Source organism: Equus quagga, chromosome 1, assembly GCF_021613505.1.
Source record: "Equus quagga isolate Etosha38 chromosome 1, UCLA_HA_Equagga_1.0, whole genome shotgun sequence".
Classification (NCBI taxonomy): domain Eukaryota; kingdom Metazoa; phylum Chordata; class Mammalia; order Perissodactyla; family Equidae; genus Equus; species Equus quagga.
The window spans coordinates 133,976,456-134,004,093 of record NC_060267.1 but is presented as its reverse complement, the minus strand read 5'-3'; the positions used below and the strand labels follow the sequence as shown (position 1 = coordinate 134,004,093).

Genomic DNA, 27,638 nt, shown 5'->3' with positions numbered 1-27,638 from the left:
CAAGAAAAAACATGGCAGGCAAATCATTATTTCCTAAAGCTATTTGGGCAATCACGCAACATTTCTATGCAGCTACGCAATTGTGTACCTTATGCAATTATTTTACTACATTGCTCCCACATAATTTGATTTGTTTTCAACCTGCCTCTTTTCCTGACCAATAAGTCCCTGACAGATAGAAATGATGACTAAATGTTGTTCTTTATGACCTGTAAGAACAACTTCTGGTGTTCTGCAAGCAACTGAAACTCCATGAATGTCAGATGGCAAAAGTGAAAATAAAAGCACCACATAATGATTACTAGGACTATAACATGGCAACTCCTAGGCTGTTTTTAAAATCATAAGTAACATGCAAAAGAATGGGTGCTTTTAAAGAAATAAAACATGGACAAGATCAGAGACTGAGGAAATGTATTCATGCTTGAGAAGCACCAACCCAATGCATAGGTGCCAACATAGATTGACATCATTTGGATTGTCAATGTTGATTTTGATCCCTCTACCATCCCTATATCCCTGAAAGGGAATAAACACCTGCCAGCCCCCAGACACTGGCAATGCCACCATAGTCTCAGCCTCTACCTTTTTGCTACAGAAGCACAGCCGCAATGATTGGTGAGGGAGCTTGCTGCCCCTGGCAAAGCTAGCAACAAATTAAGGCTCCTGAACATACCTAGGCTAATTCTGAATTCATTTTACTAAGTATACTTCTAAACAGTACTGCTTTCTTTATTCATAAAATAAACTGGCACTCAAATAAAAACTGTTATTTCACATGCTTAAGGCTTCACTTTTCACCTAATCAGTACTGATCATGCCACAGAAGTTACACTTTAAAAAATATGTTTATGCATAAAAAAGGACTGCACACCTGGATAGCCTCCTGAGACCCAACATCTCACTGTCAAGAGTGTTCCTGGGAAAGCAGAAACAAACATTACATGTGAAGAGAAACAAAACAAGCAACATCGGAGGGTCATGTATAAACCAAATATGGTTGAGAAAAAAGAGGATTATTCAATCCAAAGGATAAAAAAATATTAAGAATACTTGGAACATTTCAACAAGGAAGACAGCAGGTGGATTTTTAGGTAGAGGTGTGGGGAAGAATGCAATCCCAGAATGAAGAGAACACATCCACATTAATTTTTTTCACATTCTTTGATATTAAAAAAATAAGGCAAAGACAGAATCATGAACAATACTTGGGAGTCAAGTCAAGCATTACTTAGAATACTTGGCCATGACTTCTCTGGACAAGCTTAACTTAACCTACTAGGCTGCTTTGTTTGCCTGAATTCTGGAGAAGTCTATTACTTATTACCAAGACCACTTAACATAACTACCTTCTAAAAGGCTCATAATGTTCTTTCATTGTCGTAGTCCAAAGTACAGGACTTGATTCTCTTAACCTCTTAACATCCACTCGTGCCTATATTTCAAACCCAGGTATGTTCTTTTATTGTTTTAGCTATGATTTATATTTGGTTTTCTCTTATTTGTGTTTTTCACTCTATTATACAAAACACTTCCTAGGAAACTTGTTCATAAAGAAAATTTTTGTGTGAAGTGGGACTTTATTATTTCCAGAACATAAAGCTTAGTTTTCTTTTTATGGGAGGTTTTAAAGTAATAACTTTCATTTAATCTACTTGGGTTGTCCCACAAACTATAAGCCACAGAGATAGGCAGTTTTTAAGGATCTGGCCTGGGCTAATCCTTCCTTGGAACTGTTTTCTTAACACTCAACTAGTTTAAGATCTCTCTTTTCATTCAGTGTTGGCACTAATTGTACCATCACTTTTGCCTCCATTACCTTCTTTTGCCTGAGAAGTTTTTATCTTTGATTGGTGACTGATCTGGAAAACACAGGTGATGCTGTAGTAGAGTTATATAATTACACTCAAAGATGTTCTTGATTTGATGTCTCTGATCTGGTTTCACATTTTTTCTCCGTTGTCCCTGGTGTAACAAGGAATTAAGAACTTGGAAGGATGAAATTCATAGGCCAGTAATGGAGGAGACTCACATCTCAGGGTACACCAATCAATTTAGTTACCATGGCACAGCATAGCAAAGTTATTTTCAAAGTCGAAGAGATTTTCCCAAAAGCTATTTGTAAGAGGGAAAGACAAGACAGCTTCTCTTTTTCAAACCACTTTTTTAAATCCTCTGATCTTAGTGGATCTATTAATGCATGAACAGAACTGTGTTAACTAATGACAACTTCATTCGATTTTGAATCTGTCAAGCCCTGCTTTAGTGATTAGCTCATTTCTTGTTTAAAATATCCTCCCTGGATTGACTGCTGCTACAAAGACGGTGAGACAGTTAAGGTTAAGGGAGAATATGGTGTTTCACAAAGATCAAGCCAGAGAAAACTCCGTGTGGGAAGCGTAGAAAAAAGAGATGGTCTTGCATGATTCTTTATAGGAGTCCAGCTTCAGAATCTTACAGTTAGGTTCCCTTCCATAAAACCCGTGAGAGAAAGGAAGGGTTAGGGAAGTTGAGAGAAAAGTTAGAAAGTAAAGAAAACCAAATATGTAGCTTAACATTTTATGAACTACGAGAAGTTATGACTTGGCATTTTACATCTGACATCCTTAAAATGGCAAATAAAGACCAGATTAACAAGGAAAAACAAAAGGGTAAGAGTAATAACTTACTTCACTATAGTGGTAGTACCAAGTATTTTGTAATTCACAATGCAGAAATTACCTAAATTAGATTTAAGTGGCAGTCTTAAAACACATTAAAACAAAATAACCTGGACAGCAAAAAGAATGACAGTTTTGCCAAGCTACATAAGTAGGTGTCATTTTTATCTATGTCATCTAAAAGCAATATGGTTCTTGTACAAAAAAAGCACTAATCATACAATTTACAAACGAATTCTAAAAGAAGACGTTATCAAATATTTAAAGCTTATAAGAGAAATCATACTTGATAACTTAAAAAATATTTTTCTGCACTTATCTAAAACAAAATAAACAGAAACTGAGAAGATGTCTCCAGCCCTGAGAAGAGTATATACCTTTTTCTTTTGGCACTACCAGTATCAGAGGTGGCTGAAGAAATCATGCTGTCTCCATCTTCAATGTCGTCTCTCCTGGCAAGCTCCTTCTTCTTTGCCTAAAACAGAGTAGATCCCAGGAGTAAAGCTCACTTTGCTGAACACTCCTAGAATATATGAATATCAAAGAGCTAGACATAGCAGAGTCATTCAGAAAGATACAACCACACGTAGGATGCACAAAATTAAAGAGTCATTAAACATTTTCAATAACCCAATTTAACAAAAGCCTGTATGACAGAAAAGTAGGTTAAAAAAATGGATCCGGAGAGTTGAGGAATCAACACTAGCTAAACTCCATTTAAGACTACAAAGGGCACCGACTTGTTAAAAGCACTGAGGCAAGTTGTAGGGGCATCCTGCTCTAGTGATCATATTTAAGTAAAGCCAAGTCAAAGACAGCCTTTGTACACTTGACTTCTTAAGCAACAGTGTGGTTAAGAAGAAAGTTTGATGCGAGAAGTGAAAGATGATCTACTTTTCAACACATGCCTTTTTAAAGACCTTCTGCCAAACAGAGCTGAAAGTCCAGCCACAGCAGACTTAGGGAATACATGAAAAGGAAATACAGACCTTCCTCGACTTACGATGGGGTTATATCCTGATAAACCCATCCTAAGTTGAAAATATCATAAGTCGAAAATGCATTTAATACATTTAACCTACCTAACATCATAGCTTAGTCTAGCCTATCTTAAATGTGCTCAGAACACTTACATTAGCCTAGAGTTGGGCAAAATCATCTAACATAAAGCCTATTTTATAATAAAGTATTGAATGTCTCATGTAATTTATTGAATACTATACTGAAAGTAAAAAGCAGAATAACTGTAAGGGCACAGAATGGTTCTAAGTGTATTGGCTGTTTACCCACATGATTGCGTGGCTGACCGGGAGCTGTGGTTCGCTGCCACTGCCCAGCATCATGAGAGAGCATCACAGAGCATATCACTAGCCCGGGAAAAGATCAAAACTCAAAATTTGAAGTACAGATTCTACTGAATGGGCATTGCTTTCGCACCATCATAAGGTCAAAAAATCATAAATCAAACTATTGTAAGTTGGGGATCGACTGTACTTGAAATCCACAGCACTGATCACAGTGTTGACGATACAAAATGAAGATTCCACAGGTGATCTAAAATTGCTTTTGTTGCTTCCTTGCTCTAAGATTCTCTTTCCAGATTCTACCAAAAACTGAAAGGTAGATACAATCTGTATTTCATATCTATGCCTTTTTGTCTTAAAACCACTAGATAACCTGTGACCTCAGATGCCCTCCAAGGTGTACTCTCAGAAGGGATCTGATCAACTCATGGACACTGTACAATGACTAATTTAGCCTCAAGATGTTCTTTCTTCTAGGAGCAACCGTACGTTAACAAAGTCTAGACCTAAAGAAATAAAATAATGATTGAATATCATCTGTGATTGGAGGAAAATTACCTGAAGATCCTAAAATTACCCCCCAGGGACAAATCCTGATTCTTCCACTCACAAAGGTAACCCAGTCTAAACTATTATTTCTACTCTACATGGTCCTGATAACTCTATAAAAAAATTCAGCAGTATTTGTGGTTGAAATGAATGCTGTGATATTGCTGGAAGGAAAACATACATCTTAAAAGGCCATACTCAAAATGTGTAAAGTTATTTCAATTATACGTACAACAGCTTAGCAAAACCAAGAAATCATACCTGCATGACTTGCTGCAATTTTAGAACTCGCTTGTAGATGGCTGAATTGGGAACATTATAGCGTTTGGCATTTTCAAACATTAAATTCAGATCACACTCCAAATGATCTAAAGTTTCATATTCTTGGTTCTTTAGCTTTGTTCTGTGAAAGAAAAATACATGGCTAGAATTTTCCATTATGAAACACCCTTCCTGAAAGTCCAGTGCAAAAATCCTGACAAGCACTAGATAGTATCTTTAGTAGTGATACTGATTAAAGGCCTGGAAGTGACACTTGCAAGTATAAAGTGAGGAGGCAAAAGCACCACCGTATTTAGGCAATACAACAGTTTAACTGAAAACCTAAAAGAATAAACTAAAACACTTTAAGAAGTAGTAAGAGGACCTAGTAAGGTGGTCAATTACAAAGCAAATATACAAGCAAAAATCCTAATGGAAAAACTGTTAGTGGCTAACACGCAAACCCTAGAAAGAGACAAAAATCAGGGATGTTGTAAGCTACCTTAATGAAGAACCACAGTGATCTACCCATTTCTGAAAATAAGAGGCCATTCCAGCTCATGAGAGTTAAAGAAAACAGAAAGTTACAGACTATAGACAATGACGAGTGGTCTTAAGATTGTAAATGAGATGCAGATATATCCAAGTCCATTCACTACTAGTCTTCAATACAAACATTTCTAACTAATTATGATGGCTTAAAATTGAGGTTTTTAGGTGCCGGCCCCGTGGCTGAGTGGTTAAGTTCGCACACTCCACTTTGGTGGCCCAGGGTTTCACTGGTTTGAATCCTGGGCGCAGACATGGCACTGCTCATCAAACCATGGTAGTGCGGCATCCCACATGCCACAACTAGAAGGACCCACAACTAAAAATATACAACTATGTACCAGGGGGCTTTGGGGAGAAAAAGGAAAAAATAAAATCTTAAAAAAAAAATTGAGGTTTTTACTTATTTTAGTTAAAAGTCTTAAGAATTCCACTATCTCTTTCAGACACTAAGGCTATTTCTAATACCAACTCTCATAAAGTCTCTATACACTTTGTACAAAGTGAAGAGTTATGGTTTGCTCTAACTCTATATGGATTTAGATAAGATAGATTTTTGCATTTTTTGATTGAAGCATTTGCATGCTGTCCATCAAAATCACAAAAAATAGTATTAAGAACTACAGTATGTGTAAACAGCTTCATAGAATGAATGTAGAGATTCCAGACTTTTTTCTTAGAATGACATTATCCATTCTACATGTAAAGTCTTACTTAAAATTTACCAAAATCATATGCAGATTCCATGGAGTGCTTAAAGAGATATGAATGTTAGAAGACATCTCTGAGAAGAAGCAAAAACAATAACAACAATGAAGCACAAACGCAGCTCTCAGTATTAGCTTACACTGCTAGCATCCAGAGTTTAAATTACAGCCTCAGACTTAATACGGCAAACTCCAAGGGTAACATGCTGGGTATTCTCAACACCCACAAAGAACAGATAGAAAACTCAAACTTGTAAATGACAATCTATAATAAATCTGCAGATATTTATCATACTGATGTTAATCAAGGGTAGTGAGAGGGAAGGGCAGAATGGGAAATAAAAGATGGAGATGACAAGCCCCAGCACAGTGGAAAGTGGCATATGGAGCCGCACTGTCTAGCTTCTATTTTTGTTGCTTTCTTCTATCTTCTAGCACCCTATTTTTGTTGCTTTTGATGACACTCAACTATCTTCCTTCTGCCCTCAAATCTTCCTAGGATTGTGCAATACAATACAGTAGCCACGAGCCACATGTGGCTACTTGAATAAAAATTAAATAGAATCTAAAATCTAGTTCCTTAGTTGCACTAGCCACATTTCAAGGGCTCAACAGTCACATGTGACTAGTGGCTACCAGACTGTACAGCAGAGAGAAAACAACACTTCCACCATCACAGGAAGTCTACTGGACAGCACTGTTCTAGATTTCCCTGTTGACGTAGAGCATAATGGAAGGTAACCCAGCTCCTGTCAGGCACCACTCGCTAAGCACATGTCCCTGGAAAGGAGGTAGATCAGACATCCTAGAAGTTGACCCTTCAGAACTCTAGGGTGCTATCAGCTAGGCCTCTCTTACTTCTCTGTTCCTCACACTCCACTACCTGTGTGCCAGACAACTGTCAAAGTATATTTAAAAAGGAGGGAAAGGTGTAGAATTATTGACTTAAAGCAAGGTTTATATCAGAAAATTCTATCTTGGAAGAAGGATGTAGGAAGGTATCTGACCTAGCCGAGGATTTGTCTTCTCTCAAACTCAATTAATTAGACTGTTTGAATAAAAAAAAAAAAAAAACTAAAGCGGAAAATAAACTAAGGACAAAAATTGTTCAATTAAAAGCGAACCTCTTGAGGCCAGCCTGGTGGCATAGTGGTTAAGTTCGCACGTTCTGCTTTGGTGGCCCGGGGTTCGCCAGTTCGGATCCTGGGTGTGGACATGGCACCGCTTGGCAAGCCATGCTGTAGTAGGCGTCCCACATATAAAGTAGAGGAAGATGGGCATGGATGATAGTTCAGGGCCAGTCTTCCTCAGCAAAAAGAGGAGGATTGGTGGCAGATGTTAGCTCAGGGCTAATCTTCCTCAAAAAGAACAACAAAAAAAGGGAACCTCTTAATATCTACAAGACTTTCACCATCTTTTCTGAGAAAAAGAGGATAAAAGACAAATTTCTAGGCTATTTTCTTAATTAATGGCAGCCTTAATTTCCATGTTATTTTAAGAATGCCAAATAAATGGATTTTTTATATCCTACTTATGTACACAACCTCCAAAGTTTGGGTTAAATAAAAACATCATAAATCTTACTGATCAAATGATGAAAAGACAAGTTACATGCAAAACCATGAGACATGTGATTAGCCAACCTTATTTCCCAGAATCCAGCAAGTACAAGAATTTTAATATTTACTGTTTGGAAGGTTAGTTATCTGCCATGAAAATATCATGTAAATACCAGCTTACTCTGACCTTGCCCAGTCAAGATATTTTTACCTGCTTCTTGCCTCTATCTGGGTATACTGCAAAACCTAAGCCACAGAGAAGGAGTTACAAAACATCATATTTTACAATATTACTTATTTCCTACTTTTTTTGTGTATGTGTGCGAGGAAGACTGGCCCTGAACTAACATCTGTTGCCAATCTTCCTCTTTTGGCTTGAGGAAGATTGTTGCTGAGCTAATATCTGTGCCTATCTTCCTCTATTTTATGTGGGGTGCCACTACAGCGTGGCTTGACAAGTGGTGCTAGGTCTGTGCCCAGGATCCAAAACTGCGAACCCCAGACTGCTGAAGCAGAGCACATGAACTTAACCACTAGGCCACCAGGCTGCCTATTTCCTCCTATTTTTAATGATACTGTGGTGGTATTTTGTTTGGCTGAATTCCCAGTGATCATTTTAACATTTTCTATACAGAAAAGGGAAACCAAGATGAACCATCTTTCAGGTATTGTTTCAGCTAATGAATTCTCTAAGAAGCTGACTATGCTTATTCTAGAGGTCCAGCTACGGACGCAAAATTTAAATATAAATTGTTGTAATTAAAATATCAATAAAAGGTATAGGCAGACTTTTGTAGTTTGCTCAGTTATAAGAAAATGAACAGTTAAATTTCGAGCTGCATGACTTTTTATAATCTGTAATCTGACACACAAATCCCCAGCTAGGACAACTTTTGTTTATTTGCCTCTTGACGCTATTGCAGTATAAAGAATATCATTTGATTTAATCAAAATTTCTCACTTTCCATATAGGAATGATATTCAAGCATACTCTAGCCATGTGAAAAACATTTTTTTACCTTTAATATCCTTATCCATTTTAGGGAGGAAGATGATTTATGTGCAGGCTCCACCACAAGAAAACGGATTTATACTGAGTAATGTAGAAACATCTTACCTGATCTGTTGTAGTGATATGGGCATTTTAATTTGCTGATAATAATCAGGATATTTTTTCTTTGAAGGTAAATGGAAAAACGGTTCAGCTATTAGCTGTCCTTGGTTATTCCGACAGCTCCTAACTGTGTCATAAAGCTGATAAAAAGGATTTGAAACATCCATAAACGAAGTAATGCTTTCTGCTTCCGACTCTCCTTCTTCATAACGTGCAGCTAGAAAGACAAAAAAGGTATATACAAAGGGAAGAAAAAACCATACTTTAAAGCTCTTTTAACAACCTTCCAGATTAAGCTATATATGTTTGAGAATACTTATTTTAAAAGAATAGTCTCTAGCCTTCATTAAAGATAATGTTAAAAATGCCCAATATAATTATAGGTTTACTTAGAGAAATGTTACATAGAAATAGAACGTTGCATAGTAAAACTTATACTGTTTTTAAAAGATTACAAAATAGTTTCTCTTTTTAAATATACCTTCTTCAGAGACTCCTTGCTATGTGTGCTCGGCCAAGAAAAGGAGCAAGCAGCCATTCACACATCTTGGAACTAAAGCAGTAGCATGTAGTTTAGGATAGTATAAATGTAGATTGGACCAATACTGGCAGACTTGATTCAGCCTTAGGTCTCTGTGACTTTGCCCCACTAATCTACAGCATCCCTTAGGAATGAGGCCTTCCCTGAATGAGGGAATTTTTAGGTAGAAGCAATCACAAAAACACCCAAACAAATGATGTAATCATTTTTACAGAAATTCAAATTATATTATTCCATTTCCCAAAATTCTTAAATAGTGTATAAGTACCATAATTTAAATTTTTCTTGATGGATCAGGATAACCAAAATAACTATGTGCTCCCAGGTAAGAAAGACAATCATTTATTAAATACTTAGCTATGTGTCAAGAGCTTGACAAGCACCAGCCTCACATAATCCTAACACCACTACACAGAATAGGTATTGTTATTTCCTTCCAAATGAGCAAACTGGACATGAGAACGCTGGTGACCTGCCCAAGGTCAGCCAGCCTGTAAATTAGTAGAGGGGGGATTTGAATCTAGTCTTTTCTGACTCACTAGCTCTGATCTTTTCCATGAAGAGCTTGCACATTTTTTGTTGGATTTATAGCTAAATATATGTTTTGTTGCTACTATAAACTGTATCTTCTAAACTGTATCACTTAAAAAACTAAATTTTCTTTTTGTGGCTGATTCCAAAAGTGAAATAGATTTTCGTATAATGACCTTGTATCTAGCACATTCTTATCAATTATAATAATTTATCTGTACAGTCTTTTGAGTAGAAAACTCAAAAAACAATCTATCAACTCCAATCCTTATAGCTCTTTCTTCTTTTCTGATCCTTATACCTCCACTGTTGTCACTGTAGGCTGGCCAGTCCTTTGACTAAAAGAGGTAACAATATTCTTGCTTTGTTTTTTATGGTAAGGGGAATGCTGCAAATATTTCTCCATTAAAAATGGAGATGCCTTTTATCAAGTTAGGAAAGATCCCCTTCTATTCCTAGTTTGCTAAGTTTTCATCATGAATGAGGATTAAAGCACTTATCAAAAGCATCTGCTGAGCCAATATATGTTTTACTCCTTTCACCTATTAATGTAGCGAATGATGTATTTATTTTTTCTAATGTTGAACTGAACTAGTAATCCTGGAATAAACCCAACTGTGTTATCATGTATTACCGTTTATATATACTGCTAGCTACATATTTTCTTGAGTTTTGATATCTAGGTTATATTGGATTCAGAGAATGAATTGGGGAGCTCTTTTTCTACTCTCGGCAGGAGTTTATATCTATTTCTGTTCCTTGAATGTTTGTTCCGGTGATTTGTAACTAATAATTTAATTGCTTTAATGGTGAAATGACTAAATAGCCTTTTCTTGAATCAGTTGTAGGCATTTATCATTTTCTAGGAATTTGTTCATCTAAAATTTCAAATTTATATGCATAAAACTGTACACAAATTCTCTTTTTAGTCTCTATATGCTCCCTCTTTCCCTTAATCTTTTCTATTTCTACCTGTTTCTTTCTTGATAATCTCACCACAGATTTGCCTATTTTATTTACAGTTTTAACAGAAAAACTTTTGACTTTATTGATCTTTTCTATTACAGGTTTCCTTTCTAATGAACTAATTTCTGCTCTTAGCTTTCTTCTTTTTTCTAACATCTCTGCTTTTATTCTATTATTTACTTATGTTGGATTTTTAGTTCATTGACTTTTGGCTGCTTTTCTTACTACATAGAAAGATTCAGACCTATAAATTTCCTTCCAGAGTACCACTTTAGCTGCACGCCACTGTTTTGATACATACTATTTTCATTATTGCTACTATTCCATTTCAAGTAATTAAATATCTATTACAATTTCTGTTTTTTAAAAAGAGAAACCTAAACATTTGGGAAATTTATTTTAAATTTCCCAAGGCCAGTTTCCCAAGGAACACTGGCCTGCTGACAACCTGATTTAGACTTCTGACCTCCAGAACTGAAGAGAATAAATTTGTGTTGTTTTAAGTCACTAAATTTGCAGTAATTTGTTTCAGCAGCCACAGGAAACTAGTTTATTTTAAATTTATTTTAAATTTCCCAAATGCTTGGGTTTTAAAATTTTATCTTTTCATTATTAATTGCTATCATTGTTCCACTGTGGTCAGAAATATGGTCTACATAACACTCAATCTTTCAGATTTTTTGAAATTTGTTTCATCACTAAGCACAAGATCAATTTTTGTAAATGTTCCATGTGAATGTGGGGAGAATATATTTTCTCTAATGGCAGAACGCCTGTCTGTTATATTGATCTTGTTGTGGTAGGCTAATAAAAGCCCCCAAATATATCCACATCCTAATCCACAGAACATGTGAATATTACCTTAGATGGCAAAAGGACTTTGCAGATGTTATTAAGTTAAGGCTCTTGAGTTTGGGAGATTATCCTGGATTAATCTCTGAGCACTAAATGAATCACGAAGGTCCTTATAAGAGGCAGGCAAGAAGGTCAAAGGAGGAAGGAATTGGGATGACAGACACAGAGACTGGAGTGCTGCGTTCTGAATACAGAGGAAGGGGCCATGAGCCAAGGAATACAAGTAGCCTCTAGAAACTAGAAAAGGCAAGGAAATGTATTATCCCTAGAGCCTCCAGAAGGAACACTGGCCTGCTGACAACCTGATTTAGACTCCTTACCTCCAGAACTGAAGAGAATACATTTGTCTTGTTTTAAGTCACTAAATTTGCAGTAATTTGTTTCAGCAGCCACAGGAAACTAATCCAGTTGTAAGAAGTGTACTCAAATCTTCTCTGTCTTCATTGATGTTCTGGCTGCTTATCTAGTAACTGAGAGAAGTGGGCTCCCACTCTAAGGACAATGTTTTCACTTTCTCCATGAAGTTCCATCTGTTTGTTTTACCTATTTTGAGCCCTTTTATAATCTATCTTCTTGAAGAAATAAACCTTTTATCATTATGAGATGAAACCTTTTTATCTTTGGCAATGCTTTGTTTCAAAGTCCATTTTATCAGAAGTCAATGTAATTATTCTTTGACTATTATTTGCCTGGTATATCTTTTTCTATGCTTTTACCTTCAACTTGCCTATACTTTGATATTTAACGTGTGTCTCTTGTAACCAGCATATAATCTGATTTTTTAAAAATCCACTCTGAAACTGTCTTAATTGGCAAATTTAGGCCATTAACACTGATGTGATTTCTGATATAATTTTTGGAATACTTTCTCTCATCTCCATGCTTTCTATTTATCCCATTTTTTTGTTTTTTTGTTTTTTTGCCTTGTCTTATTTTGTGTTGGTGGGGGAGGACTGAAAGTTTTATCTATTTTTCTTATTCTATCCTCCCTCCCATTTCTGTTCTTGTAGTGACTGCAAGTGGGCGCTCTTCTTTATCCTCTCCCTCATCCCTCCCAGGGATGCACACTGTGGCTTGCCTCTCAAACAAATCACCCCAAGAGGCCAGGCCACACTTTTAAGTCTTATGCCTTCTTTCCATGGGCTTTTTCTTGTTGCTCCAAGATCACCAGTTATGCCTTCTTTGCTATTTTCACTGTACCTACCCCTAAGTTGTTTCCAGGAACAGGAAACTAAATATATTAGAATCTTGACTAAATTAAGGATAAACAGGTTCTGAATAACAGCCTGAAGGACCTACTACATACAAAGTTGGTTGGCATCTACTTTGTTTTCTTAGTAGCTGAGGTTACTAAATAAGAATCCTCTTGTGACAAAGGTACTATTTATTAGGAAAAAAAGCAATAAATACTTTTTAGGAATTTTGTAAATGGTATGGTTTCCCTTCAATTTGTTATGGTACCATAAGAATATGTTAGAAGGAAACCTAAACATAACATGTGTCACTTTTATAAACACTGAGAAACAAAACTAATGAAAAGATAAATTTTCTTTCAATTTTTGATAGACCCAGGCCTAATTTAAGTAAAAAAAATTAACTCTGGAGATGAGTATCAAAAAGTTAAATTTATGGGGCTGGCCCCGTGGCCGAGTGGTTAAGTTCGCGCGCTCCACTGCAGGTGGCCCAGTGTTTCATTAGTTCAAATCCTGGGCGCGGACATGGCACTGCTCATCAGACCACGCTGAGGCAGCATCCCACATGCCACAACTAGAAGAACCCACAACGAAGAATACACAACTATGTACTGGGGGGCTTTGGGGAGAAAAAGGAAAAAATAAAATCTTTTAAAAAAAAAAAAGTTAAATTTATATTTTAATAAGTAGCCCACTAATTACAAATTTCTACAGAAGATTTAGTAAAAAATAAGATACAGCAGGAAAAATCTGTGTCACACTTGATAAAATGTTTACATATGCCAGAATAATTTCATGAAACAAATTTCACCACTACATGTAAAAAGTATCTACAGTAAAATAAAAAATATTATATCACACTTAAGAGAAAGACAAACAATGAAATCAAATATACCTCTACACTTGTTCTTTAGGTCGCTATTTAATAAATTGTATACTTTTACAGATTTTTAGTGCCCAATGCCCTTTGTTGAACTTGTTTAAGTGACAATTTACCAAGCTACTCTGACTATAATTTATACCTATCTTTAAATCATAAGCTCTAGCTACGAACAAATTACAGCCTACAGAAATATAAGCCAATGACCTAGAAATCTAAAATGATGTGAATGTCTCCTAGGATCTCCTGATGGTGTCACTAGTACTCACTATTTATCATCATAGGTTTGAAACCAGGATCTGCTACAACTATCAAATCAATTGTTTTTACAGAAGTATTTATATACTCAGATATGAGCTTTAATATAAAATAAAGAAATAAGCTTATGATAAGTTTGCCAAAGAGTGTAATCAAAATGCAACAAAATAATATGTACTCCAAAACTTGACAAACTCCCAGTGAGACCAAAGTCATGCAATTTTCCTTAACCAGAAGGATCCACGAGAATGTATTTAACTAGTCACAACCTAATGCCTACCAGCTAAAGCAGCATCCTCTTCACTTTCTGAGCCATACTGAAGTGCCATGGTAATCGCTGATAAACGACCCCCTTGGACTGCTCTTTTATTACTACAAAGAAAAACAAGCAATTAGAAGACAGGGAAAGAGGTTATAATAATTTGGTTACTTTACAGGAAACAGGAACTGTTAACAAGGCATGCATATCAAAGAAAAAGAATTTCTATTCAACTGCGTACTCAATTTATCTTTGCACTTCTAACGTTCCCCATAATCAATCTTAGCCAAGAAGACCAATTTTTTTTCTCTTAGAAAAGAGGGAGTGGTGGGAGAAAGCCTAAACTAGGACATAGGCAATTTGCTTGTTATTTAAATGCAGGACTACTCCTTATTTCATGAAAAATAAAGATTCATTCATAATTACTGGCTGATTCTCTTCTAAGATGCTCATGTTTTACAATAAACACAAATTCTATTATGGACATAAAAGCTTTTAGCATTTTACCACACATTTTACTGTTAATAGTAAGCACTTCCTGAAAAAAAACTTCTGCTTAAGCATTTTCTCAGAGGTGAGGTCAGGCCTACTACAGCACCTCAACTTTTTGGTATTTGGTAACAAATCCTCCTAATAACCCAACAATACCCAAAAATATTAATTCAGGATAGCATCAAGCAAACACTAGTATCCTCAGAAGTATGGGTCAGCTCTCAGACTAAACACACTCTCTCTTACCGGTAATACTTGCTAGTGGGATTTCTCTCTTCACCAAGGCTGCTTTTACTGTGCGAAGGACCTGTCAGCCTGGCTGCAGCCAAATTTGATGAAGTCCTATCCAGAGATAAGATTAAAAAACCCAGAAAATTGACAGCTGAAATCAGAATGCTGGGTAAACAAAAAAGGAAACAACCATTTTCTTCTTCTTTTCTACATAAAAATGCTCAAATATTTCTGAGTCTCTACTATGCAGCAGGCTTTGTTCCAAAACCTGGGGACTCTGCAGAATAGAGCAGACCATGGCTGGTCCTACAGAGCTTATGGTCACTGTAGTGATCAGATGATCTGGTAACAAAGCAAATGTCAGGGTCAGAAGAAAGTTTTGAAAGTAGCCACTCAACGTTTCCATTTCAGGTAGGAGGAAATGGAATCCCAGAAGCAAGATTTGTTCAAAGTCTTAGTCTTAGTACAAGGAAAAGCTAGGATGAGACTTTCGATCTCCTGACACCTAGCTAAATGCTCTTACTGCAAATATAAATATACATTACTATCTATTATATACAAAGATAATATTATATATATATGTTTATTATATATAATATACATTATAAGAGTAACATATATATTTGTATTTGTATAAAGCAATGAAAGCATATGGTGGTGTAAAGTCTTCTTAAAAATTATTTATTTATTTATTTTGATGAGAAGATTGGTGCTGAGCTAACATCTATGCCAATCTTCCTCTATTTTATATGTGGGATCCTGCCACAGCATGGCTTAATGAGCAGTGTAGGTCTGTGCCTGGGATCCGAACCCACGAACCCCAGGCTGCCAAAGCACATGAACTTAACCCCTATGCCACCAGGCCAGCCCCGGTAGTGTTAAGTCCTAAAAATGGTTTCTTTTTAAATAAAGCCCGTCAGCTGCAATGAAGGGGCTGGGTGAAGAATTATCCCTACTGGGTTGGGTAAAGAGTTATCCCTCGTCAGAATCACATTATCAACTATAAATATAATCTTGAAATGCAACATATATCTTGTTTTGCACTGCACTGATTTCACTAGATAGAAAATTTGGCAAATAATAAAGGCATAAAGATTTTAGATATTTTTTTAACCTACCTCATTCGAAGGCTTGACTTGGCCATTTCATGATGTTCAATTTCTGCCTTTTTCATATAAAATATTTTTTTAATAGAATTTGCATCCTGTCAAGACAAAATTAGCTGGCTTAGAAAAAGTATAGAACAAAAGGACAGTTTAAAATGCCCTCAATAATGTAATCGACACTTTCTATGGCCCTCCTTCCATTTGGAGTAGCCTTCCATTCAATATCCACAAAGCTGTATCCTTTAACCTTTCCACAAGCATCCAAAACATCTTCATAATTTTAACCCACAATAATGGTGAACAGGGAAAACTAGGGGTGAAAATACAATGAACTCTGTGTACACTAACCTAAAAATTGAAACAAAGATGCACTCCTAAGATTAAAGTCTACGCACAACAAACTTATATGAATGTACTTGCTTAAATTAATAGCATACCAATACATCAAATCAAAAGTTTCCTTTTTCTCTAAAATTCAGTTAGGGAAAAGAAAACCAGTCCAAAAAGTAAAATTCTTAACTGCATCAACAAACAGTTGGCACTATACTATTAAAATGCCCTATCAAGGACTAAGGCTATAAGGACTTCATAGTTCATTCTCATTTTCACTTAAAGTTTCTTAAAAGTTGAAAGATAAAAGTTAAAGTTAACTACCAAAAGCAACTGTATTTGCGTCAGCATTTTGAAAGTCTAAATGATTTTACTCCCCCCAAATTTTCTGAGCATCCTTTAGTAAATTCCTAATGATATACTATTAATTCAAGAAATTTCTGCAAGCAACTGTTCATTATAGGACTACAAAACTTCTGGGAGAGAATTGCAAAGCAATGAAATAGTCATTTTACATTAGGTATTATACTAAATAGAATACTTTTTGTATTTATGAAGTTTAAATGCAGGGACTAAACAAATATTTAACTAAAAAGCAGATCAAAAACTAACCTTGTCTGGTATACAGATAGGCATACAGGTGAATGGAATAGAACTGAGAATTCAGAATAAACCCTGACATCTATAGTCAATTTTTTTTTTTTTTTTTGGTGAGGAAGACTGGCCCAGAGCTAACATCTGTTGCCAACTTCCTCTATTTTGTACTGGGATGCTGCTATAGCATGGCTTGATGAGCTGTGCATAGGTCCACACCCAGGATCCGAACCCATGAACCTTGGGCCGCCAAAGCAGAGCATGCAAACTTAACCACTATGCCACCAGGCCAGACTCTATACTCAAAACTGATTTTTGACAAGGATGCCAAGACAATTCAATGGGGAAAGAATAGTCTTTTCAACAGAAGGCACTAGGACAAATGAATATCCCATATAAAAGAATGAACATGGACTCCTACCTCACACCTACTTCATGTATACAAAAATTAATTCAAAATGGATCAACAATCTAAATATATGAGCTAAAACTATAAAATTCTTAGAAGAAAACATAGGTGTAAATCTTCATGGCCTTGGATTGGGCAATGGTTTCTTAGCTATGACACTAAAAGCATAAGCAACCAAAGAAAAAACAAACTGGACTTAATAAAATTAACTTTTGTGCATCAAACGACATTATCATGAAAGTGAAAAGACAATCCATAGAATGGGAGAAAATATTTGTAAATCATGTATCTAGTCTAATTTCCAGATGATATAAAGAACTCTAACAACTCAACAACAAAAAGACAGGTAACCCAATTAAAAAATGGGCTAAGGACCTGAATAGACCTTTCTTTTTTTTTAAAGATTGGCCCTGAGCTAACATCTGTTGCCAATGTTCTTTTTTTTCCTTCTTCCCCCCAAAGCCCGCCAGTACATAGTTGTATATTCTAGTTGTAGGTCCTTCTAGTTCTGCTATGTGGGACGCCGAGTCAGCATGGCTTGATGAGCAGTGCTAGGTCCATGCCCAGGATCCAAACTGGTGAAACCCTGGGCTGCTGAAATGGAGCACATGAACTTAACCACTTGGCCCCAGTGCCAGCCCCTGAATAGATATTTTTAAAGAAGATATATAAATGGCCAATATGCACATGAAAAGATGTTCACTATCATTAATCATTAGGAAACTGATAATCCAAACCACAATGAGACACCACTTTACACTCACTGGGATGGCTATAATAAAACAAAAACAGAAAACAAGCATTGATGAGGATGTGGAAAAATTACACTTGCACATTGCTAGTGGGAATGTAAAATGGCGCAGATGCTTTGGAATCTGGCGGTTCCTCAAAAAGTTAAATATATAGTTACCATGAGGCCCAGCAATTCCATTCCTAGGTATATACCAAGAAAAATGAAAATATATGTCCACATAAAAACTTACACATGAAGCAGCATTATTTATAATAGCCCAAAATTTGGGAAACAACCCAAATATCTAGCAACTGATGAATGGGTAAATAAAACATGGTATATACATATAATGAATACTATTCAGCAATAAAAAGAAAGAAGTACTGACATATGCTACAATATGAATATCTTGAAAACATTATGCTAAGTGAAAGAAGCCAGTCACAAAGCATCACATACTATACGATTCCGTTTATATGAAAGTCCAGACCAGAAGAGGCAAATTTACAGAGCTACAAAATAGACTGGTGGTTGCCTAGGGCTGGGAAGACTGGTGGGGAAATGGAGAGTGACTGCTAATTGACTGTGGTGATGGCTTCATAATTCTGTGAATACAATAAAAGCCATGCAACTGTACATTTTGGGAGAAATGTATGGTATGTGAATTTTACCTCGATAAAGCTGTTATACAAAAACTATTGGCTCTAAATTAAGGTATCTATTCTTATCAATGAAAGCAACAACAACAAAAAAACTAACCTTGAACACTTGAGAACCAGGCTCATTATAAGTTTTGGCATTTTTTGCTAGGAGATCTATATCTTTGGCCATTGCATGAATACTCTTGTAGCTTCCATTCTATAGTAAACAACAAAATACAGCAGTTCCTCTTATTGAGAGTTAATCTGTATGACCTTTAAAAAAAAAAACTCCACATATTTTTAAATTGTCACCATATTCCAAGACTTTGGAAAGTACAGATGTGAACAATATATAAAGTCCTTTTCTCTGTTATAAACTATTACTATTGTCCATTTACAAACGAGTTTTTGAGATAGGTAACAAAACCAGAGCTTCGTTATTCTCATAAAACAGCTTACAATATAAATACAAAATCACATAAGATAAAAGTTTTATTTAGTGAACACATAGTGATTACTATGCACCAAGCACCATTCTCAGTGCTTCAGGAATACTAATTAAGGTAGACTTAACAGTATGAAGTAAAACTCCTCTAGTTTTATGGACCACCTCAGAAAAAATAAAAAGTCAGTCTAGCACAGAGGCTAACATTTTGTGAGTGCCTACTATGGCTTCATGTTAGAGCTGTCATACCTTAAGGCTCACTCAATCCAAAATAACCCAGGGAGACTCAAAATTGCCTCAATTTACAAAGGAAAGGAAGGAGGGAGACACTGTATGCAAAAGGTACACATAACTAGTGAGGACACAGAAACAAACAGACACATACCAGAGAGACCAAGGAAACAAAATTAAGTGGAGTGGAAGGTGGGGAAGGATAGAACCATAAGTACAGGCTGCATGGGTGGGGTAAGGACAAATGGGGCAGAATCCAGAGAGCCAGGCAAAGGAGAATAGCTGGTTATTTGCCATGTGGAGATACCCAACATCTGAGCATCCTCTTAATTTGGAGGAAATCCCAGCATAGGTGGTAGAGAGGGACCAATATTCCACAACAGAGGGTAAAAGCAGGCAGATGGTAGCTTTGCCAGCAGCCTGGCAGTCAAGGCAAGGGGAAATAACCACAGGTCAGCTAATTCACACTTGAGTCTTGAGAGACTAAAATGGCAAGGGAATGGAAAGAACGCATTCCTAACTCTTGCAGGAGAGCAGAGAGAGTGGAGCAGTGGCATCCAGGGCCCACAGTGGAGAATGACAGCGGGAACAGCAATGGCACCACAAAGAGACTGTGTATGACCTCAGCTGTCCCATGTCCCTGAGTTCTGCCTATTGTCCTAAGGCTAGTTCTCCAGCCTTCCTTCCCAACAATTCATGCATTCCCTTTCTGCTTAAGTTAGTCAGAATTAGTTATTGGTGAATGGGTACAAGGAGCTGTGACTTGCTTCACCAGGCATTAGAAAACAAGTAACAAGTCTCTGGACAGTGGAATAGCAGGGAGAAGGCTAGGATCAGGAAACAATATGCAGAAAGGACTAGAGAGCCTTTCATCAGAGAGGTAGGAAAGACTAATACAATAATTCGGACTTAAGAAGACAAGGATCTTGATTAGGGTGATGGCAAAAGGAGGTACTTCTGAGGGGCTTTTGGAAGGAAAAAAGGACAAGATAATGTGAGAGGCCACAGAGAGAAGACTGGGGCTGAGGTAGAGGTGTTTAAAGATCTGATCTGATTTTCAGTATTATGACAGCATCTTCCCCCTAGATAGATGTTAGAAACCCCAGAGGTTTAGGTTCCAGCAGACTGAGTCATTCTCAGTAGCTATCTTAAAAACCAGGTGATACATTAGGGGATCTGTATTTTAACCTTCTGTGAAAATGTCTCTATCGTTTCAGTAATTACTACACTGTTACTCTTTACTACTCTCTTAGAATTTAAAGCCAAGGAAATTTCTCCCTCCTGGCAAACCAGTGTGCTTTTGGCCTCATTTCTCAATGAGATGATATAACACATTAAATTTTCCTTTTTTGTTTTATCTACTGGGAGCCCCATACACTCCTTACCCTGGGAGGATGAGTAACCCACACTGACCAAGGCCACATCCCATAGGTGTTCTGTGAGATGCTGCACATAAGTTATCACTTACCCCTACAACTCTGCAAGAGGTAATACTACACTCAATGTACAGCAGAGGAAGAAGGCAAGTCACTTGACCAAAGTGACATGGCTAGTAGGAAAATAATTCACATCAGCCCAACTCTAAAAACTAGATTTCTGGTATAACTTAGCTCTTTCTCTCTGTATCTTCCATAACCTCTGATCATCACATTTTGAATCTCAGCCATTCATCCATTCAATTTATATTTATTAAGCACCTACTCTGTGGAGAGGCAGGAACAGAGTAGGGGTTAGGAGCACAGACTCTGAGCCAGACTGTCTGGATTTAAATCTTAACTCTTATCCTTACTAGTTATGACTCGGGCAAGTAACTAATCATCTCTATGCTTCAGTTTTCTCATCTGAAAAATGGGAATAACAACAGCATCTACCTCATGGAGGTGTTGTAAAAATTAATTAGCTAATACATCTAAAGCATTTAGAACAGAGAGGCACCTAGCAAGTGTAGGTGAGAGTTAGTTGCTGCTATCACTGCTGGAGATATAGGGAGGAGGGGTGCTTGAAGAAAACAAAGTCTCTATTTTCACTCACCTTACACTCTAACATCTGTTATAGGTAACTTTTATTCCGAGTATCTTAAAACTATGTGGAAGCAAATAAAAGTAAACAACAAAGCTTTTATTGCAAATGTACCTTTCACAATCAGAAATGTCCATGGCCAATGATTTTTAATTTCTGTCATAAAAGCAAGATTTACTATGCCAATGAGAATTTTGCTTTGCTCCCTACAGAAAAAATGCAAAAGGGACGCTATGCTGCTTCCTCCAAAGCTACAATCAGTAACTCTACTCTAATTTGTTTACATTATATTGCTAATAACCCCTTATCGAGATACCCACTTCTCTGTTTTCTAAAAACGTCTTGAAGAGACCACAGGCAAATCTGCCCTAAACTACATATGGTAACATACGGTCACCTTCATACCTGTATCCTCTGGGCAATGGTCTTGAGATCTATAGGCTCCTTAATTATCGCATAATAGTCTGGATATTGCTGGAAGACAAAAACCCAGGCACGTTTAGTAAGTAAAAGTATCCAGCTAGTGAGAAAACAAGGAAGCACACTGACAACCTGTTACTCAAACAATCAATTAAGCAGCTTTGTGAGATTCAAGGCTAAAGACATAGCTGTACAGCACATTGTTTATTCTATCTGAAGCAGAAAGAATTTGGTTTTAACAAGCTTCATGAAATACCCAACAGCACGTTGTACGAGTTTACAGTTAATTACTTGGTAATTATCATTATACAACTAATACACCACAATTTAATGTTTTAAAAAATTCTAAATTCACAGAATCACACGATTTTAATTTAAATTCCCAAGATACCTATGTCTGAAAATGGAGCAACATTTCTGAAGGGCTTGTTACAAGCTCTTTTCATTTTGCAATCTAAATAACACAATTATAACCTATTTCACATAAAATTCTTAAGGATCTATAAGATGTCAGTTTGTAAGATTTGTTAGCTTCATGTTTAACTTGATGCTTCTATCATTTCAGTCAAATTTCTTTTCAAAATAAAAGACATTTTAAATGAAACTATGTTAAAGAAATAAAGAAAAATTATAAGCAATTTCTGATTTCTTATCAAATATTAGCTCCTCATAAGAAAAGAAGTCAAACACGTTAGAGGAATGTCCTTGAAGGGTTTCACAAAGCCTAGAAGGCATTCACTGTCCTGAGCCTTTCCTACAAGTTTTGTTCCTTGGAAGAAATAACTGAAGTCAAGCAAAAATTAAAAGTTGGTCTCCTCAAGTAGGAGAGGCATCAGGGGAACTCAGACTGTGCTCTCCAGGCTCTTCTTACCTGTTCAAATCCTTGGAGCCCAAACAACAACAAAAAGGAGGAGGCCATGGCCTTTACTCAATTACTGAGCTGAAGGGACAAACTCAGTGATGCTGCATTCCATCTGATCTCTCAGCTCACTCCTCTCTCTTTTCTTTTTTTGTTTTTTTAAAGACTGGCACCTGAGCTAACAACTGCTGCCAATCTTTTTTTTTCTTTTTTCCATCTCCCCAAGGCCTCCCAGTACATAGTTGTATATTCTAGTTGTGCCACGTGGGACGCTGCCTCAGCATGGCCTGATGAGCAGTGCCATGTCTGCGCCCAGAATCCGAACCGGCGAAACCCCGGGCCACCGAAGCGGAGTGCACGAACTTAACCACTCGGCCACAGGGCCAGCCCCACTCCTCTCTATTTTCTTACCCTGCTCCTTCATTTGCTTGGATCAAACCCCTTTCCTGCCCCCTTTTTTCACCAACTCTACTTCTGAGAAACAGTTCAAAAGACAAACTAAGGCGAGGCCACCCAGGCTGGGGTACACTGTGATCCAAGCTGCTGGCCATGTGTTCCCACCCCATCTCTCCCACTTAGCCAGACCCACTTGGGAAGGATCTGTAAAGGAAAAGTAAAAACTGCCCTCCTCTCCAGGTCTCAGTCCTTATTGTCTCAAAGTATGACACCCTGAGAGACCAATGGAAACCTGCTTTTGCCAACTAACATCTGCTGCATGGTGTCTCCCAAATCCCTCCCAGAATAGGGGAACTAGATATTAATGTTTCATTGTTCCAATCACCCTTGGTGGCTTGACCACTACTGATTCTCTCCTGCAGAGTAAGAAGAGATCTTGAGAAAAAGACTGTACTCTTCTTATTGTGCCATCATCACCACCATCCATCTCCACAACTTTTTCATCTTTCCAAACTGAAACCCCACACCTATTAAACAGTAACTCTCCACTTTCCCCTCCTGCCAGCCCTGGAAGCCACAATTCTATTCTTTCTCTCTTTGAATTTGACTACTCTAAGTACCTCATATAAGAAGAACCACACAGTATTTATCCTTTTGTGTCTGGCTTATTTCACTTACCATAATGTGTTCAGGATTCATTCTAATTGTAGCATGTGTCAGAATTTCACTCTTTTTAAAGGCTGAATAATACTCCACTTATGCATATACCACGTTTTATTTATCCATTCATCTGTTGGGGGACACTGGGTTGCTTCCACATTTTAGCTATTGTGAATACTGCTATGAACATGAGTGTACAAATATCTCCTTGAGACTGTGCTTTCACTTCTTTTGGGTATACCCAAAGTGGAATTGCTGGATCATATGGTAACTCTACATTTAATTTTTTTAAGGAATCATCTGCTTTCCACTTTGCTTAAAATTTAAAAATATGACTAATGTAATCATTAGATACTTTTAATCAGATCTACACTTAGGACAGCAATAGGCATATATGCTTTATTTCTAATGTCATAACTGTCCTACAACTACTCAAGACACACCTTTAAATAACTAGTCTTATCACTGACTGATGGGGAAAGCTGCATGCCACTATCAGTCAGTAAGCACCTCTTACACACCCATGACATGCTGGGTTGCAACTACATGACAGGGACACAAAAGAAAATATGGCATTGTCCTTGTCCTTAAGAAATTCAGGGACTAGGGAAGGAGGCAGACACAAAAGTAAATGATCACAATGGAGTTAAGTGCTATAGTGGAGTACTTCTGAAAGTATATCCTTGTCTAGAAATATAAGAATGCTGAGGTCATAGACATTTTTGTAGTTCCAATGGCTAAAGTTAAACTTTAGCTATGATAATTGACCCTTGGGTGTGAAGTCATAAGGGGCCCTGATACTGTCAAAGGGTCTCACTTGTCTAGAAAACTTCCTCCTCTTTGGAGTAGAACAGGACCTATTAGGTCTTGCTCTCTTCTCCATCACACCAGGAGATCAAGCAGAACTAAGAGAGGAAGTACTCATCTGTCTTCCTCTCACTATGTCTTCTGGGCAAAGAGAAAGTTTTTTCTCTTTTATAAACAAAAGGTTTAGTTTAGGTGCTTATTTTATCATTTAAGAATTACTAATCTTGGAAACCCAAATGTCCATCAACAAATGAATGGATAAACCAAATATGGTATAAACCAAATGTGGTATATACATACAACAGAATAGTCTTGTGGTATATATAGTACGTACAATGGAGTATTAGTAGTAGTATAAAAACGAAGGACATTCTAACATACGCTACAACATAGATGAACCCTGAATACATTATGCTAAGTGAAATAAGCCATACACAAAAAGATAAATACTCTATGATTTCTTTTATATGAGGTACTTAAAGAAATCAAATTCATGGAAAGAGAATTTAGAATGGTGGTTGCCAGTGGCTGGGAGAGGTGGAGGAAGTAGTTTGCTTAATGGGTGTGTAGTTTCAGTTTGGGAAGATGAAAAAGTTCTGCAGATGGATGGTGGTGACGGCTGTACAATAATGTGAATGTACTTAATGCCATTGAACCGTACACTTAAAATGGTTAAGTGGTAAATTTCACGTTATGTATACTTTACGACAATAAAAAAACAAAATCAAACAAAAAAGAACTACTAATCAAAACAACAAAAATATAGTTTTTAAAAAAACCCACCATCTTCTGGCCAAGTAAAATGATAGAACATATCCTACATGCTTGCTGTGGAGAAGGATCTCTTGGCAGCCTCCAGTGCCTTCCATTAACCTTACTTTATTTACTAAGAACTAATAAAATCTTTGAAGTACTTAAAAAGAACCCCAAACACTTTAACTCACTTGTCTCTATTTATTTAATTTTTGTTGAGGAAGATTCACCTTGAGCCAACATCTGTTGCCAATCTTCCTCTTTTTTTTTTTTGCTTGAGGAAGATTCGCCTTGAGCTAACATCTGTGCCATCTTCCTCTATTTTGTATATGAGTCACCACCACAGCATGGCTGCCAACGAATGGTGTAGGTCCGTGCCTGGGAACCGAACCTGGGCCACTGAAGCAGAGCACACTGAACTTAACTACTAGACCACCAGGCTGGCCCCCTCACCTGTCTTAAATTGTATCACTTACCACTTTAGAAGGCAGTTTCTGAAAAAGCTCGCTAATGAGATGTCCTGATGGATTTGTGGCTACAACTATGGCTTCAAGAAGCTGCTCCAGGATCTCCTTCAAGTAACTTGGAGAAGACTGGGAGGAGGGGTTTGGGAGGTAGGAGAGAGGGGAGAAAGAAGTACTTTGTGAGAGAAATTCAAAAATAAATGCTGATATTAAATTGCTTCTAAAACTGTAAAGCTAATGCAAAAGAGCAACTTCTAAACAGTACTTCTTTCAAGTACAAGTTTCAAGAACACCACAGAAATGCTCTAATGCTGGACCTGTGGGTTGTACTCCCAGAATGCCATATGTGAAACTGAGGATCCTTATATTATTCAGTAACTAAATCTCTTGGATCAGGTCTTCTTACTGAACTCTATTCCACAGTCAACACTGTAGCAGTGAAGTTCAAGTGCCATATGTGTGAAATGATGGAAATGCACACCTTTTTAGGGTCTGAGCAACCGAGACAGAAAAATATGTCCCATGACACCTGGCCACTTCTATATCTGCTGTTCATATCTACTAAAGTCTTGGTATTCTGGTAAAACAACTACATATGTGAAGTTGGAACTATATACTTCCAAGCACGGGGTGCTCTGCCAGATCTAACAAGAGAATTAAGTTATATCAAAACTGAATGGAGATGAAGTCAATTGATGCACATCATTTCTGCTCTCTAGATTGGCTGGCTTACCCCTACCTGAGTCACTGTTTTAACATGGGAAAGCACATGCCCCAAAGAGTACTTGGCCAGGGAGTGTGTGAGTCTGAAGCTAGTTTCTACAGTGAGCAATAGGATATCTCAGTCAAAGTTTATAGTAAATGGTACTTCAAGTCTAAACCATGTTTTGTGAATATAAAACAAAGATTAATGGTTATGTCTGGTTTAAATAATAAAAATACTAGTATTTTTGTCCTACTCCAAAAGAAGGTCTTTTTATTTAGCATAGTCTCAATTTTTTTTTTTCACTGAGGAAGATTCACCCTGAGCTACATCTGTGCCAGTCTTCCTCTATTTTGTGTGGGGGTCACTGCCACAGCATGGCTGCTGACAAGTCGTGTAGGTCTGTGCCCAGGAACTGAATCTGGGCCACTGAAGCAGAGCACACTGAATTTAACCACTGGGCCATGGGGCCAGCCTCAATTTTAAGGTCCAACATTAACTCTACAGAGAGGGCACTAACATCTCTTGGGTCTAGCACACTGCCTGGCAATAATAGACACGCAGTAAATATTTAACATATAAGACGATTAGCTGAGGATTCCCAACCATATAAGCTTAGAGAACCAACATAATGATGAAAACAGACTAAAATGCCCATATTTAAGTCATTTACTTCCTGGCTAAAACATGGTACCAAAGAGTTAGCTTCAAAAAGAGGAGAGTTATGTTCTGCAGCCAAGATTCCTCTCCTTCCAACCCAACCAGCTACTTTGGAAACATGAGTTACAGGTGACAAAGGGAGCAGGGTGAGTGTATGCATCCATACGACCTTTTCCCACAATTGGGAAAACTCCAAGGAACTTCTCCTTAATTTAAAAATGAGAAGCTGGAAACTTCCCACTCCCTTCATGAGAACCTCAGGACTAGAGAGCTTGGGAGGTATAAATATGAATGTGCAAGATTCTCCTAATTTCTTACCAAAAGAAACACTGACAAATCCCAAACGTAGGCATTTCATTTTTTGACTAGAACCCTGGAGGCCTGTAATAAGGCTGAGCCCTCTATAGGTAATGTTCTGCCCAAGAAAGACTGGATTAAGTTGCTGCTTCTATATTAATATCAGAGAGTAAAATTCCAGGCAATCCCAAGTTAATTGCCT

General features: G+C 37.1%; 1 protein-coding gene across 26 annotated transcripts in view; it reads right to left on the bottom strand.

Moving 5' to 3' along the window:
- The window catches only part of PBRM1 (polybromo 1), a 121,590-nt gene that overhangs the window by 66,344 nt on the left and 27,608 nt on the right, over positions 1–27,638 (bottom strand). For 14 of the 26 annotated variants that reach the window (XM_046658162.1, XM_046658257.1, XM_046658263.1 and 11 more), the window contains 10 exons: positions 25,789–25,905; positions 21,823–21,891; positions 18,841–18,939; positions 16,028–16,113; positions 14,925–15,020; positions 14,208–14,299; positions 8,707–8,920; positions 4,775–4,916; positions 3,038–3,135; positions 875–919 (listed from right to left, as the gene is read on the bottom strand). In XM_046658162.1, coding sequence (XP_046514118.1) covers positions 875–919; positions 3,038–3,135; positions 4,775–4,916; positions 8,707–8,920; positions 14,208–14,299; positions 14,925–15,020; positions 16,028–16,113; positions 18,841–18,939; positions 21,823–21,891; positions 25,789–25,905 — 1,058 coding nt within the window. The remainder of the gene's footprint in view (positions 1–874; positions 920–3,037; positions 3,136–4,774; positions 4,917–8,706; positions 8,921–14,207; positions 14,300–14,924; positions 15,021–16,027; positions 16,114–18,840; positions 18,940–21,822; positions 21,892–25,788; positions 25,906–27,638) is intronic. The other 12 variants (XM_046658208.1, XM_046658273.1, XM_046658293.1 and 9 more) reach the window with 1 other exon arrangement.